This window comes from Pan troglodytes, chromosome 9, assembly GCF_028858775.2.
Source record: "Pan troglodytes isolate AG18354 chromosome 9, NHGRI_mPanTro3-v2.0_pri, whole genome shotgun sequence".
Classification (NCBI taxonomy): Eukaryota; Metazoa; Chordata; class Mammalia; order Primates; family Hominidae; genus Pan; species Pan troglodytes.
The window spans coordinates 70,405,815-70,422,829 of record NC_072407.2 but is presented as its reverse complement, the minus strand read 5'-3'; the positions used below and the strand labels follow the sequence as shown (position 1 = coordinate 70,422,829).

The 17,015-nt window shown below is 56.9% G+C and overlaps 1 protein-coding gene across 2 annotated transcripts in view; it reads right to left on the bottom strand.

The window, feature by feature from the left end:
- LRP5 (LDL receptor related protein 5) overlaps positions 1-17,015 on the bottom strand; it is a 137,664-nt gene that overhangs the window by 71,085 nt on the left and 49,564 nt on the right. For both annotated transcript variants that reach the window (XM_016921396.3, XM_024347283.3), the window contains exons 4-5: positions 15,554-15,750; positions 13,813-13,944 (exon numbers count right to left, since the gene is read on the bottom strand). In XM_016921396.3, coding sequence (XP_016776885.1) covers positions 13,813-13,944; positions 15,554-15,750 — 329 coding nt within the window. The remainder of the gene's footprint in view (positions 1-13,812; positions 13,945-15,553; positions 15,751-17,015) is intronic.

Sequence of the window (17,015 nt, the reverse complement as noted above, 5' to 3'; positions counted from 1 at the left end):
GTCAGCAGCCCGGGAACCGCGGACCCCAGCATTTCCTAAGAACACAGGCAGAAGCAGCAGCTGGAACGCATGGAGGTTCCTGCAACCAGACACCACCATGGCTCCACGAGAACAGCAAAACTCAAGACCAAGAACCTGGAGACAACCCAAATGTCCTCAAATATTTTTGAATAAAATGTACTTATTTTACCTAAACGAGGGCATTCAAGGTGACGGGTGATGACACAGGCAGGAAAACAGCACACTCTGGAGAAGAGTGAATGATGTCGGAATTTGCATGAACGATAAATGAAAAAAACTCAAACACAACATTACACACATTGTTTGAACCAATCTCCTAAAAGTCAATTAATGTATTTATTTATTTTATTTATTTATTTTTTTTTTTGAGACAGAGTCTCGCTCTGTTGCCAGGCTGGAGTGCAGTGGCGTGATCCTGGCTCACTGCAACCTCTGTCTCCTGGGTTCAAGCGATTCTCCTGCCTCAGCCTCCGGAGTAGCTGGGATTAGAGGCACCCACCACCACGCCTGGCTAATCTTTTATTTTTAGTAGAGATGGAGTTTCGCCATGTTGGCCAGGCTGGTCTCAAACTCCTGATCTTCAGTGATCCACCCCCCAACCCCAACTCCAGCCTCCCAAAGTGTTGGGATTACAGGCGTGAGCCACCGCGCCTGACCCTAAAAGTCGATTTTGATCCGTAAACAGAAAAAAGGTGCACAAGATACATGGACACAACTAAGTCTGTGTGGCAAAATTATGGGTAATTTCTATTTTCTTCACTATTTTTTATAATGTTTTCCTTGCTACAGCGAACGTATAAATGTTATTTTATAAGAGGAAAAAAAAGCCTCTGAAACACAGGTGAACGGGTTTATCCTTAGAGTCTCTCAGTCTCTAAGGGAGGTGGGTCAGGATGCCGGGGACAGGGTCCTCTTCCTGGGGCAACGTGGGGGAACGAGCCACCTACCCCTCCACTGAATTGCCCTGGGGTGTGGGTACCGACGGCTCATTCGGTGTCCAGGGTCTGAGATGTGTTGACAGGAAGAATGAAAGGGGATGGGAGGGATGGGGCGAAAGAAGCCACCTGCAGCCCCAGGAACTATCTGGCCAGCACACCGTCGCCCAGCGGCCTGAGCCACCCCTGCCAGAGCCAGGAGGAGACCCTGCCAATGGGTCACCAGTGTGCAGGAACTCAGAAGGTCATCACAGTTAATACCCTCCATGCCCCAATGTGGGAAAACAGGTTTTTTCACAACAAACAAGATAATTTTTGTTATTTTGGCAAAAGGAGGCAGGGCAGCCCCGGACACCTCCATCCCACCTCATCACCCAGCCGCAGGGCCCCGGCCATCCCTGCAGACAGAGTGGATGTCACAACCTCCCTGCACCGAACCAAGTGCAGCTCCCAGGCCACAGGCCACCCAGGAAAGGTCCAGTGGCCCCCGGAGGCTCCCACCGCAGGCCTCCCACCACAGCCGGCACCAACCCAGGACGGCTGTGTTCTCCTGGCTTCTTTTCACACGGGTAGCAGAAAGCTGAGATCCGGGGAAAGCTGAGATCCAGGGAAAGCTGAGAATCGGCCTCTGCTGCCCGGACGCCCACCCCCAGCTCTGCTCCCAGCTCCAGGGCCTCCTTCTCAGGTGCCCTTACAGGAGGCAGAGGGCTTGAGCCACCTCCTGGGCCTGGGGCACACAGGATGAACGGGGTCACGGTGCAGGCCACTGTCCACTGCGCAGATCCCAAGGCCATAAACAGCCTGGCCGCAGTGGCTTCCCAGCTGGCAGGCGGCCAGATTATTTTTGTTGTTTAGCAATTGATTAAGTTTCTCCGCTGCCCCCAGGGGTAAGTGGTGGGGCAAATGCCGCAACCGCAGCCCAGCACCTTGACCCGGGATCCTGCGCCAAGTGACCATAGGGTCACAAAGCACAAGGGAAGTGGCTGGGCCCGATGCTGGCTCTGCTGGAACCTGAGGCCGGCCACTGTCACCTGCACGGTGCCTGGGACCTTCCAGCGAGCGCAGAGAGGCTGTGGCCCTCCAGGAGCAGCTGGCAGGCACCTTGGCCTGCAGTCAGGGGCTCTGTCTGCTCAGCTCTAAAACAGGGAAGTCGCTGCTCTGCCTGGGGTCAGGGCAGCCAGAGAGTGACCAAGTCAGTGCCGGCCTCAGGAAGGGACCTGCAGGCGGGTCCCTTCCTCTCCCATCCCTCGGTGCCAGCCAGCCCCTCCTGTGGCCCCCCACTGCCTGCCTCTGCCCCCATGCCCCACCACAACCTCAGGCCCATGGCTGCATGGCCACTCCCCAGGCAGGCAGTGGGGATGGGATTTCACCATGTTGGCCAGGCTGGTCTCAAACTCCTGACCTCAGGTGAGGAGTTCCTAAAGTGCTGGGATTACAGGCGTGAGCCACCGCGCCAGCCCTCCCTGTGGTACTAAACACTCACACCCCCTTGCTGGGGACCCTGGTGAGGGAACACAGCCTCACAAGTGAAGTGTGGTTTCGTTGAGCAAATGACACCTGGGCAGCCCTCTCATCTTTGCCTAAAACTGAAGAATTTAGGGGTGTGGATGTATAAAACAGTTGGTGACTTAAATTAAAAAGAAGGCCACACTCCCCCCTTTAGGCAGGCGGCCTAATTCTTTAAAAGCCAGCACAGGGTGCCTTTCTGAACCCAGGCACACAGTAGGTGTTCAATGGACAGCAGCGGTTACTTGTACTGCTCATGACACCCTGTCTGTGGCCTCTGCAGCTGGCTCCAGCCTGACGCATGGCTGCGCCCCTCCGCAAGGCCACCCCAGTATACATGGAAACTCTGTGGAGAAGGCCTTGGGGGCTGGCCAGGACGCCAGGCCCAGATCCCATCTGCGCCCTTCCTCCATAGACCTCAGCGAGCTCTCGGCACCGCGTGCCTCAGGCCCATTTAAGAAGTAGGGCCGGCCAGGCATGGTGGCTCACGCCTGTAATCCCAGCACTTTGGGAGGCCAAGGTGGGTGGATCACGAGATGGTCAGGAGATCGAGACCATCCTGGCTAACACGGTGAAACCCCATCTCTACTAAAAATACAAAAAATTAGCCGGGTGTGGTGGCGGGTGCCTATAGTCCAAGCTACTCGGGAGGCTGAGGCAGGATAATCGCTTGAGCTCAGCAGGCAGAGGTTGCAGTTAGCGGAGATCGCGCCATTGCACTCCAGCCTAGGTGACAGAGAGAGACTCTGTCTCAATTAAAAAAAAAAAAAAAAAAAAAAAGAAGCAGGGCCAGCCACGGACGACCCCTCACACAGCTCCCAGGACGCGTGCCTGGGTATAGGGCTCAGGACCATGACCGCTGCAGTGGCCCCCAAGAAACGTTACTTCCGTCACCCACCCCGCCTCAGTGGCAGTAGCCAAAATAACGGATTGGAATGGAACCATGTGACAATGCCACTGCCCCAAGTGACAGAAGATGGCTATCAGCAGTTCACGCGGCCCCACCTATCACAAGTGCAGGGCACTCTACAACTTATGCATCCTTCCCCAGACACCGTCCTTTCGACCCTCCCAGGTCAGCAAGGCACACAGGGCCTGCATTTCACAGCCACACAGCAGAGGGCTGAGGCTGGAACTCGGATGCTCTGATTTCCGTTCAATCACGTCCCCAGAGGTGGCACGGAGACGGGGGGCTTCTCTTGACAAAGTCAAGAAAGTCACTGCCAGCTCCACTGAAGACCAAAGAACCTCAGCTCTCAAACGCTCTTGAAGGTGTTACCGAACTCTCCCAGCCTGTTTCCTGGGTCCCGATATTGGTCCCGTGGGACACAGGAAGAGGAAGAAGCTCCCTAGAGCAGAGCCTGGCGCACCTGCCACACTCTCAGAGGGCTGCGCACGGGCGGAGGAGCCGTGTGCAGGAGCGGGGTCTGGATGGAGGGGCGCTGTGGCCGGCGGCAGGGGGCAGGGGAAGGGTGCTCCAGGTGGTGGGCACAGCACGAGCAGGGGCAGGGAGGTCCACACTCAGATGTGCGCAGGGAGAAACAAATCGTGCATTTCCATTGGAATAGGCGGTAAAAGGTAGAAAAACAGAGTGGGGGCCAGGAAGGGAGTCGGAGCCTTCTAGTGTCTCTCTGCAGGTGAGCGGCAGCCCGAGGTGTCAGCTCAGCAGACTTGGGGCCCAGGGGCCGTGTCTTCTATCACTGACCCCAGGGCACACGGAACTGGGGAGGGAGAGCAGAGGCACAGGGCACGGTCAGTGAAACCAAACAAGGAGTCATCACCAAATGTGGAAAGGGCAAGGAGTGCCCGCAGCCGCACAGGGACTCTGTCTGGGCAACGTGGGCGTCCCACCAGGCCCCGCACCCTGCAAGCGCAAAACTCGCCACTGAAGATAAAGGGAAGCTGTTGGAGCTGCGGAGCTGGTCAGGGGTCCGCATGGAGCTGGGCTTATGCTGCAGTCACAAGGGGGACATGGAAGAGGCTGCAGGGGACAAAACCAGTGACCACAGTCTAACTCTGAGCCTGCGGAAAGGCGCCCACAGCATTCACCCATCCCAGAGATGCCATTCCCCCTGTGCCCCCGCTCCACAGTGACAGCGTTCTCCAGGAATATGATGCGCCCCTCTCCTCTTGCATCAGCCCTGACAGTGAGTATTCAGGCCAAAAAGCAGAAGAGCACACCTGCGTGGTTCCATTTCCATGTAGTTCTGGAACAGGCAACGCTAATCCACGGTGATAGAAGTCAGGAGAGTGGTGGAGGGGGCGGGGGTTGAGGACGGCAAAGGGGCACCGGGAACTTTCCCAGTGGTGGAAATGTTCTCTGTCTGGACCGTGTGGTAGTTATGCAGACATATGCAGCTGTCAAAGTTAATCCAAATGTACACGTTAAAATGTGTGTGTTTTATTGCCTGCAAGTTATACCTCAATTAAAAAAATAAAGTTAGCACTCAGGCTTCTTCCACAACTTCCTGAACTGTGTGAGCTGATTTTCTTGCTATTAAAAATTCACGGTCCATGGCTGAGAACAGCAGCTGCCTTCTGTTTGCAAAGTCAACGCCAATCACTGCCCGGCCGCGGCAGACTCGGCCCCACAGGACCTCCTTTCTTTTTTCCCTTTGACCTACTTCCCTGATAAGTGACAAGACAGCCAGACTCTGGGAACAAACGCCCGTTATTCGGCCCCGAGCTGAGCGGGCCCTGCTTCCTGGGCTAATCCGCCCGGACAGACGGATGGACGTGAGCGGCTTTGCCGTCGGCTCCAGCTGTCAGTCTGCCTGTCAGACTCGACAGTGGCCCCCTCTGTTCCTCCCGCCGCCCCCACTCCATCCCCGACTTCTTTTTATTTCCTGTCCCTGACAGACGAACATCTGTTAAAACTCTGTCTGGGTGAGCTGTGGCCAGCGGCCCACAAATCCCCAAGCCGCACCCCAGCCTCATCTGGGCGCTGCCGGGAGCACTGCCTGGCCACCCTCTGGACATAGCCCCGAGAGCCACCGGCCAGGGCACGTGTGGCCCGAGTGGCATGGCGCACGCCGCTAAGCCCACTGCCCAAAGGCCCCCAAGCAGGAGGGATATGCAGGAGACAAAAGTCAAAGGAACAGGGGCACGTTCCACAGAGGATGGGGCTGGAGGGGTGGCAGTGAGGAACAGCAGCTTCCGAGGATGGCGGTGGCAACTCCCAAATAAGGCCTCACTCCTGCTGTTTTTAGCTCATTCCACATAATTGGAAAAACATGGCAGAAACTGAAGCCAGCTGCTGCCTCGGTCCTGGGGCTGTGTGGAGGGGGTGGGGAGGCCGGAGGCCCAGGCTCTGCACTCGACTGCTGGGGATGAGAGTGACTCTGAGCTGCAGAGAGCAGCATCGCAGCCGCCGTGGTCCCACTGAGCCCCGGCCACGCTGGGCGGCAGAGGCTCGTGGGATATACCTGCCCTGTCTCATGGGGGTCACTTCAGGAGGGGCGGGGGAGCCAGGACACAGCCCAGGGCTAGCGGTCACCCTGCAGCTCAGGGGCCACGTAAATAGTGCCACCTTGAAGGCACATAGCAGTGCGGGCCCCCCCGCCCCCAACGCATCCCTACCTCTAGGAGGCCGCCTGTGTGCCCCTGGGAACGCTGCTCCCTGTCCCTTGGGGTCCCGCTGTGACCACCCTCTCAGCCCCTTCCTTGGGGAAGGCACCTGACTCCCTACACCCAGCTGGCTTTCATTTGCTCAAAATCAGGAAAAAGCAGAATTCAAGACATCACAGAAATGTCTTCGCCTGTAACTCCATGAAAGATAAACGGTCAGACACCCAGGAGGGAGTCCCAGGGACCCTTGAGTCTCACCTGAGGCTCCGGCTTCAAACCTCGAGATGTTTCCGGCCATGCTAGCGCCGCCCCCCACAACCTGCCCCACACAGCCCTCCCTTGGGAACTCACAGATTTGGCCCCCACCTGCCCCGTTTCTTCTGGTGGAGTGGGTGCGTTGGGTTGGGGTGGGGCTGGGGACTCTGGATGTGTCTTAAGAGTCTGAGTGATTCTGACACAGCCAGGCCCTGCCCCCCTGCTGACCTTCGCCCCACAGGAAAGGGAGCCACACGCCTGGAGCGCCCAGCACACCCCCCTCCGTCCTCCCCAGGTCACCCGCTAGCCGTGTGAGCCGTGCTCCCCACTGCCCCTTCACCCACCCCAGCTCCTCCTGGCAGCACCCAGCCTTGGAAGCTACTTCTGATTACAACCGCCGAAGGAAGACTCGCTCCCTCGGCACTGACCCAGACAGCCTGCACCATTGCGCTGCTCAGCACAACCCACACAGCCTTCCTCCAAACCCCATGGAGTGGGGAGTATAATCACCCCCTTTCTACCAACAGACAAACTGAAGCACAGAGAGGTTAAGTCACTTTCCTAAGCTCCCAACACGATGACAAAAAATAGAAGGTCAGCCCGCAAGTGGAACTAGGTGCTCCAAGTCCCCGGTCTGCCTGACACTGCACCTCCTCGCCGCCACGGTCCCGGGTCTGCCTGACACTGCACCTCCTCGCCGCCACGGTCCCGGGTCCGCCTGACACTGCACCTCCTCGCCGCCACGGTCCCGGGTCCGCCTGACACTGCACCTCCTCGCCGCCACGGTCCCGGGTCCGCCTGACACTGCACCTCCTCGCCGCCACCACAGTCCCGGGTCTGCCTGACACTGCACCTCCTCACCATCACCACAGTCCCAGGTCTGCCTGACACTGCATTTCCTCATCACCACAGTCCCGGGTCTGCCTGACACTGCATTTCCTCATCACCACGGTCCCGGGTCTGCCTGACACTGCACCTCCTCGCCGCCACGGTCCCGGGTCTGCCTGACACTGCACTTTCTCAACACCACTCCTTGGCCGGCTCCCAACTACAAACCAAGCCATGTCTTCCATCCTGAATCCTCTTGGCCTAAACATCACTCACAATGCCTCCCTCGGGAACAGGCACAAGTCCCACCAGCACAGCCTCCTTCGTTACCTGCGTTTCCGCTAGCCCAGGGCCAGCTCCAGAGCCCTCACCACAGAGCCTCTATCCTTCACCCCCAGACACTGGACCTCACCAACCCATAGCCTGGAGGAGATCCCTGTGTGACCCCAGGGCCTCCTCTGCCCGACTCTGAATTTCATTGCCCAACGTGACACCTCGGAAGGCTCTCTGGGCACTGGCAGCCCTCCATGGGCACCGCTCCTTCCGGCCAGCTCTGACATCCCGGCTGGTGAGGTGCCCTGCACGAGGCCTCTGCCCACCAGGACCTCACAGCCGTGCTGTCAGCTACAACAAGCGACAGAATTTCACGTTTTCTTCACGTTGCCCCTGGGTGAGCAGCTTCTATCTCCAGGTGGTTTTCAGTCGAGGCGAGGCGTCCCGTCAGCAGCCAGGCTGCACAGCTAATTCATGCCCGCCGGGCGCACGGCCGCAATACCAATGGGCACCTGCAGCCTGGAAAGCCACAGAGGAACCGAGAACAGCGACTGTGCTCAGGTGACAGGACTGTGGTCTTTTAACAAAACATTTTCCTTTAACGTGATATTTTACGGCAAGGAATGAAACCCAGAGGGCAGGACATTTGGATACTAAAGCCCCAGGCTGCCGCGTGGTCTGCTTTGTGAAGTCTGAAGCCCGCGCCCCATTCTGGCCCCGCTCACAGGTCCGTCTCTGACTCACCAACTTCAATGCCAGGCGGTGCCTGTCCTCCAACCAGAACACGACTTCCTTAAGGACAAAGCCGTTTCTCGCCCATCCCCATCTCCCTCTGGATTAAGAAATATGGGAAGATCTTCTAGAACCACCTCAAATTTGCAGAGAGCCATCTTGGTGACAAACCCTTGAAATGCTTCTAAGAAGAGTTTAGGTTTCTTCTCAACTCTAAAACCTCTAGAAAACTCTATTTCCACACCAGCTGCCCCTGGAACACTTCAGCTTCAAAAGGGCCCAGGGCAGGGAGACGGAGGAGCCAGCATCCACACCCAGCACCAGCCGGTTAATTAACGGGAAGCGGGTGGGGCCCATCTCCAGGCAGCTCTGAGGTCAGACTGGGGAACCATGCTTACAAAAAAAAGTGAACTGAAACGCTCACGTCCTCATGCAAAACCAGACTCCCAGTTGCATCTTTCTGTCTCATCGAGGAGCTTTTTCCTCCCTTTGACAGAACACCCTACACACGGCATCTGGAACCAAAGCAGAAAGATTCAGGCTCAGAGTAAAACAGTCCCTACACTGGCTGCATGTGGACGTTCCCGGCCCAGAGTCTCGCCCAAGCAGGGCCTATAAATGACACAAAATGTTTTTCTCCTGCGTGCCAGTCATGCTCCAACTGAGTTATGTGTAAAAGTGCCTCTCACGGCTGAGGGCAAAAACAGTTCCCACAAGACTAGAGAAAGGTGACCCCTGACGGCTGAGTCTCTAGGGAGCGTGGAGCTGCGTGCTCAGCCCTGCAGCCCTGACGGCTCTGGAATGGAAAAGCTATCCAACAGGAAGGGCAGGGCTTGCTGCTAATCCAGCGGTCCAACCCCACAGGTGTCTGTGGTGTCAGCTCCATGCCACAGAGCCCAGGGCTGGGGCCAGAGCCACCAGGCCCCCTGCCAGCCTGCAGGGGCCTCCTCCTCTGGGTAGCCTAACCACCCACTGTGAGCGCAGGCAGCCTCCTCTAATCACCACAGGGCCCGTCCCCCCCCCTCCCCCCCTTGCAGGAAAATGAGCCCTGAGGACTCCCCAGGGCTGCTCTGGGCCTGGACATGGAGACTGGGAATGACATTTGCAGAAGGAGCGCAATGCCCTTGAAGGGCTCAGCCATGAGCAGCCAGTCCCCAGGGCTCAGAAGGCCCAGCTGTTAGAACCCTGGGAGCCAGCAAAGAGCCAGGGGCTCCACCTAAGTCTATAGCCCCTGCCTCTTCTGGTTGGGAAAGAAATCAACGCCCCTTTACTGGCTCCCACTGACAGCCCACTCCCCCAGGTATGGGAGGATTCTGGGACGATGCAGGCAAACCTGGACCCTGAGTGAACCTGCCCCAGCTCTCACGGGCCTGGCACCAGCCACAGCACCTAAGGCGCCGGTCATGGTGACAACATGACGGTGATAAGGGAATGGACAGTGGACATGGCAGCTGGACACTGGGCACCCACCGGATGCCAGGCACCCAGCACGGCACCATCACCGCTGGATGAGCAGTGGCCCTTTGCAAGCCAGGGTAGCCTGGGCAAGTTATTTGGGGGTCTCCAAGCTTGTCCAGCTGTGCGACTTCACTGAGCCATGAGTCTCGGATTTTATCAGGGCCCACACCCGTTCCTGGAACTCTGATACGTGAGGGAGCCACACAGGGACCCTTAACAAAAGCTCCCAGGGCAACATGTTCTCTTGCCTCAGTCTCCCAAATAGCTGGGATTAGAGGCGCACCACTACCGCCCGGCTAATTTTTGTATTTTTAGTAGAGACAGGGTTTCACCATGTTGGCTACCATGTTGGCCAGGCTGGTCTTGAACCCCTGACCTCAAATGATCCTTCCACTGTTGGGGCAAGGCACCTGACAGGCACGACTGCACGATCTGCTTGTTGGGGGCTGTGTCCATTCCCCACTCCTTCGACAAATGTCCACACCCAGCCTTGCTTTGACACCCCAAGAACAGAGATGGTGACACCTGCTTCCTACATGCCCATTGCTCTCCCAAGGCAGACATCCCCAGCAGATGCAACACAGTGTTTAGGCAGACATCACCAATCGATGGTGGCAACAGACACCAGGCCCTGCTCCCTCTAACTCCAGTGGCCAGGCCCCAAGCCAGCTCTCACCTGCCCACTCCCAACCCACAGCAGCAAGACTCAGAAATGGCAAAAACACAAAGAGAACAGAAACGCCCCATAGCGGGAGGATGGCTAAAAGACATGTCTTGATAAGATATTGTTCAGGCATAGGCCAGGCACAGTGGCTCATGCCTGTGATCCTAGAACTTTGGGAGGCTGAGGTAGGTGGATCACCTGAGGTTAGGAGTTCAAGACCAGCCTAGCCAACATGGTGAAACCCCATCTCTACTAAACATACAAAAATTAGCCAGACATAGTGGCGGGCGCCTGTAATCCCAGCTGCTTGGGAGGCTGAGGCAGGAGAATTGCTTGAACCTGGGAGGTGGAAGCTGCTGTGAGCCACTGTACTCCAACCTGGACAACAGAGCAAGACTCTGTCTCAAAAAAAAAAAAAAAAGATATCCTTCACTAAAACTCATGTCTTTGATACATATTTACCTCCTGCAATCGCAAATGCTTCTGCAGTGCATAAAGTGAAATAAATAGCAGGAAGCCTTATGGTTCGATCACCCACACAGACACACAGTCACATACAGGAAAAACGCAGGGAGGGCTGGGGAACAAAAAAACAGAAGATAAAATGTGGAGACAGACACACCAAGAGAGTAAGAGACCACCTCCAGACCTCCCTTCAGCTTCTCAAACACACAGAGCCGGGCCCGTTACAGAATTTGTGGGGACCGCTGCAAAATGGAAGTGCAGATAGTCCCTTACTCAAAAGGTAGGAATTTCAGGTCAACAACAGAGCTCACCTCATATGACTACGCAGGTCACACAGCCCGTGAAGTCGGTCCCAACATCAGCATGCTCCTGCCTCAAAGCCGCTGCACGTGCTGTTCCTTCTCGCCTTTCCCTCTTTTAGTCCTTCAGATCTCAGGCCTCCTGAGAGAGACCTCTGACCTGCCAGCTCAGGCGGCCACACCCCCAGTACAGGAGTCTCCAGCTCAGCCCCTGCTGTGTTCCGTACCCGATCCAGGTCTGTCCTGACTATGTCCATCTGTGTGCCGGCTTGCTTCCTGACATGGCCCCCACCACACGTGTGCCTCGGGGCAGGGGAACAGGCCCGTCTCATTAACTGCTTTCTTCTCAGATATTTTCTGGAATATTTGTGGATATTGGGCAACATATATGCTCCACCTTTTTCAGACTAGCCAGGACGAGCTGCATTTTTTTTTTTTTTTTGAGACAGGGTCTCACTCTGTTGCCCAGGCTGGAGTGTAGCGGCACGATCTTGGCTCAGTGCAACCTCCGCCTCCTAGGCTCAAGCAATTCTCCTGCCTCAGTCTCCCAAGTAGCTGGGATTACAGGCCCGTGCCACTACCGCCCAGCTAATTTTTATATTTTTAGTAGAGATGGAGTTTCACCATGTTGGCCAGGCTGGTCTTGAACTCCTGACCTCAAATGATCCACCTGCCTCGGACTCCCAAATTGTTGGGATTACAGGCGTGAGCCACTGCGCCCGGCCCGAGCTGCCTGTTTTACACCTTTGCCATATTCTGGTGATTCTCTCTCCCCTCCGTCCCCCGGCCCTGACTGTGGTGGCCGCTCCCTGCCGTCATGAGCTCGTATGTCCTCACTCTTTCCCTTTCCGCCAGGACTTCAACCAACACTGCAGAGCGCAGGGTCCAGCTCCAGCACTGAGTTCAGCCTCTTCTCACCAACAGACAGGCAGGAAAGAAAACAAACTCTGAGAAGGCCAAGGTTCCCGGGCAGCCAGCAAGCCAAGCATCCTTCTCCACTGAGGCTTGTGCAGCCGAGGCACCCCCTCCTCCAGGGAGCGGGCAGCGTCCTGGGGCAGTCTGTGAGGGAGACCAGGGCCTTGCTCCACCAGGGCCCAGGTATGGGGCAGCAGCAAACTCATGGCTCTGGGAGCCAGACCCCACCTGCTAGAACCTACTATGCCACCTGCTGTGGGCAACCCCAGGCTGGTGACTTGCCCTGGCCTCCTCTGTAAACAAAGGGCTCATCCAACCTGGTCAAACCACTCCTCCCCTTCAAGGGTCTATAATCCTCCCTTAACCTGCTTGGTCCAAACCCCTGGTGTCGCCAGGTCACTCACGAGGCAGCTCATCTGGACTCCTTCCCTGGGTCCAGTTTCTCTCTCAACATTGCCTTTGAGGCCGAGGTGAACGGTCAACAGCGAAGGGCCCCAGAGGTGATGGAGGAGCGGGTGTCCAAGACACTCACCCTTTCTAATGCACTGACTCCCTCGTGGACTCACTTGTGCCGTCTCCCCCACCCACCCAGCCCCAGAGCCCAGAGTGCGAGCACCAGAGGCCCGGGATTCTGTCTGCACCGCGGGGTCCCCAGTGCCTCGGAGCAATGCCAGCACGCGGCAAGTGTTCAACAAATGCCTGCTGAATGAGCAAATGGATGGATGAACGAATGAATGAGCAAGCAGATGAATGAATGGGGTGCTGTCCAGAGCCGTGAGGACTAGGCCGCCCCAGTCCCCATTTCTCAAATTCTCCTTCTCCCCACTTGGGAAACAAGATGCTTGGTCGGGGAGACTCTCCAACCATCCCCTGCAGCAGCCGGCACAGCAGACAGACCCTTTGATGAAACAGCCATGTCTTCATTAAAGATGCCCTGCTCTCAGAAAGAGAAAGACAAATACAAACCTGGAAAATCCTCACCAAACGCAGGACCCCTGCCAGGGAGCAGAGAAAAGACCCACACGCCACGGGCGCCGCGACCACACACACACCCCAGCCGCTGCACACAAACACAGACCCTACCCAGCGAGAACAGGGGGACCAGGAAACTGTTCCTAAAGTCAGGACCCCCATGTGCTCAGACAGCAGTGAGAGCAAGGAGACTTCTCCATCCACTGGATGCCAGGAGAGTCCTTCTAGGGGGCCCCACACCGAGACTCTGCCCTTAGGACTGTTCCTGAGTGTGGAAGCCAGCCCACTTGGAAGCCCCCTGCCCTCCCGAGTGGGACACCGGCACAGGAAGCAGGCCCTGTCCCCCACCACCTTCTGCAAGCTGGGCCCCATCACGCTACAGAAACGGGGAGGACTGGTCCCAGGGATGGCGCTTTCCTGACACCTCTCGTTACCCCCTCGCTTGCCAGGCCCCAGGGTCAGCCCCAGAGGCCAGACTGGCTATCCCAGGCCCGGGAGCATCCCCGAAGGCGAGCTGCATCCTGAACGTGTGTGATTTCCCGAAGGGCCCACCCCGAACCGACACCTGGAAAGAAAGATTCTCAGCCGGTGCCCCAGAGGAGAAGAGCCATGCCTCACTGCAACACAGTCCCAGGAAGCACCAAGTGCCTGAGGACCAAGGCGGAGAGTAAAAAAGTGGAAAATATCTGGGGCAAAAATAAAACAAAACAAAACAGGATTGACCTCCTGGGCTCAAGCAATCCTCCCAACTCAGCTTCCCGAGTAGCTGGGACCACAGACTTGAATCACCACACCCGCCAAGTGGATCATTTCGAACGGGTTTGCCGAGGTTCCTTCTGGGGCACCCCCGCTGGCCGCAACCCATTCCCACCAGGCCCCGCCCCGCCCGCCCGCCCCGTCCCGTCCCGTCCCACCGCCTCACCTGCCTTACACGTCCTGCCGTTGTCCTGCAGCTGCACACCCGTGGGGCAGGCGCATGTGTAGAAAGGCTCGCTTGGGGACAGCAGGCACAGGTGGGAGCAGCCGCCATTGTCCTCCTCACAGCGAGTATGGACTGGGAAAACCAGGACAGAGTGAGAGAAGGTTCCAGAAGAGGACCGTCACTTGTTTCTGAATGAGTCACATCCTGCCTCGTCCCCCGTGACAGCCTCCAGTGTGTCCCTCTGCCCAAACATCGGCCTCAAGTGGCATCAGGGACCTCCCCGCGGGCACCATTCCACCTGCCTCATCGCTGGCCCCGTCCACATGGGGCCCTCAGCCTGGCCAGACGGCCTGCAATTTCCCCAAAACCAGCCGTGACCTTCCTGGCCACCCTCATACCCAGATGTGACCTGCCCATGGAGTGACATCCTCCCCACCTGCTCCCTCCCACCAAGCTCCTATGACTAGAACACCCTCCCCAGCTCCTCGGAGCCCCCAAAGGACACCCCTCTGCAAAGGCTGCCCCCCACGCTCCAATGGCCGGGGTCAGGACCTGCCTGCGTGGTAGTGACGGGAACCCCAGAGACAATGGGCTCCTGGGCAAAAGGCTTGTCTTGTCTTTGTGCTATGTGTGGACCCAGCAGCTTCCATAGGAACACTGTCCCTCTTGCTGGGATGGCCAAGCTTGTCACTCTCCCAAGCCCTTCTATGACCAACAGCAATTGAACGGAACTCGATAAATGCTTCCAGCACCTCATTCAAACCAGGGGAAAGCTGGGGTGTAGCAGCCCCAAAATACGGATATAACTGGAACAACAAACTCATCAAAATGAACCTCTCCCTCCCTCATGCTGCCCCAAGTGTAGATGGGTTTTGTGACCACGACTTTCTCACCAGGAAACAGCTCCAGAGAGCCCCACCCTCCTGTGTCCTGCTCTGGGAACAGCTGGCACCCCTAGGCCCCACATTTCAATTCAAAGTCCAAACCTTCCATAATGGCCTGGCCAGAAATCTCCATCCCTGGTCCCTGTGGGAGTGGGCCACTGTCCCCAGAGCCGCAGCCCCACTGTCACAGAAGCTGGTGCATTTCCCCATCAGGGACCTCTGTCACAACCCAGCATGGCCCCCAGGCTGAGAACTGCTGATTCTGGGCAGATTATTCATTGATAAATACGCGACTTGCAGGGCCAAGCATGGTGGCTCATACCTGTGACCCCAGCACTTTGGGAAGTCAAGGTGTGAGGATCACTGGAGCCCAGGAGTTTGAGACAAGCCTGGGCAACGTGGCAAAATCTCTCATCTCTATTAAAAATACATACACACACACACACATATATGTATATATAAATAACCATATATATATACACACATACGTGTATGTGTATATAAATACATATACACACACACACAGACAACTTCTTCTCGGCCTTGAAAACGAAGCAACCTTCCTTGGAAATCCCCTTGCCACTGCTGAGCCTGAAACAGCCCCCATGAGCTCTGCAGAGGGGTCCTCTGCAGGCCCGTGCCCCCCAGCCAGCCACACACATCCCTCCATTGCAGCAGGTACCCCTTTAGAGAGGGGGCCCCCCAGAGCATGGGCTTCTGCAGGGAGGGGTCACCTGCCCCCCACCCCACCCACGCCCGCGCACCCCCACGCCCCCGCATCCTCCCACTCCCCTGCCCCGCGCCCCCGCTCCCCCCAGCCCCCGCACCCTCGCCCCCGCGCCCCAGCCGGCACTCACAGAAAGGCTGCCGCTCCTGGCTCAGCACCTGGATGTCCATGGGTGAGTAGAGGGCACTCAGGATCTCCTTCCTCTTCCCCCCAGTGCGCTTGTTGCAGGCATGGATGGAGCGGGTCTGCCAGTCTGTCCAGTACAGAGTGTCCCCGGAGAGCGTCAGGGCGAAGGGGTGCGTCAGGCTGCCCTCCACCACCTTCTGCCTGCAGTCAGGGAAGCGGGGTGGAGGAGCCATCAGGAGGGTCCCCCAACAGTCATTGCTGCTGACCCAATTAATTTCTTTTTTTTTTTTTTTTTGAGATGGAGTCTCGGTCTGTCGCCCAGGCTGGAGTGCAGTGATGTAATCTCAGCTCACTGCAACCTCCGCCTCCCGGGTTCAAGCAATTATCCTGCCTCAGCCTCCCGAGTAGCTGGGATCACTGATGCCCACCACCACGCCCAGATGATTTTTGTATTTTTAGTAGAGACAGGGTTTCATCATGTTGGCAAGGCTGGTCTCGAACTCCTGACCTCAGGTGATCCACCCACCTCAGCCTCTCAAAGCGCTGGGATTACAGGCGTGCGCCACCATGCCAGGCTTCCCATTTGCTTTCAACCAGACAAGTGAGGCCAGGTCAAGAGCCCCAGGAGCTGGCGCCCTCGTGCATTTCTCCCGGCGTGCACAGGGCACCTCCCAAACACAGCCTGTGATGGTGACACACGGGCTCCCCCAGGTCAAGTGGCAAAGTCTCCCCCAGGGAAGAAAGGAGGAAGCCATGCCTGGCAAAAAGCACACCTCTCCTGCCCAACGCTTTAACCTCTGTATACAAATCAGGCCATGTGCACTCGCTCCTTCTTACAATGCTCATAATTTATACTTTCAGAGTAAATGAAACTTGGCATCAACCAGAGAAACAGCTATTCTTTTCTAGATGCTTACAGTGCCCAGCAAATGAGGACTCGGGTGTAATGAGATTATGGACACTGGGAACAGGATCATAATGTGACGTGGTCAGTAATGTGCAGTTTTATTTGCTTAATGACCCTCGCCCCGTGACAGGCTCCCTGAGGGTGGGCCTGGGGGCAGAGGGTCCCCGCCACGTCCCCAGCCCTCAGCACAGTTGCCAGGAGAGGGTGACACTCATGAAGTGGCACAGGGAAGATGGGAGCTGTGGGCTCTGCAGATCCACCACCTCTTCTGTTCATTTTTGTTGATGCTGTTTTCTAAGAAAATTATTGAAGTAAAATTCACAGGACATACGTTTACTTTTTTTTTTTTTTTTTGGAGATGGGGTCTCACTCTGTCACCCAGGTTGGAGTGCAGTGGTGTGATCTCAGCTCACTGCAACCTCTGCCTCCCAGGTTCAAGCGATTCTCCCACCTCAGCCTCCAGAGTAGCTGGGACCACAGGCGTGCACCACCACACCCAGCTAATTTTTGGGGGGTATTTTTTTGGTAGAGACAGGGTTTTGCCATGTTGCCCAAGGCT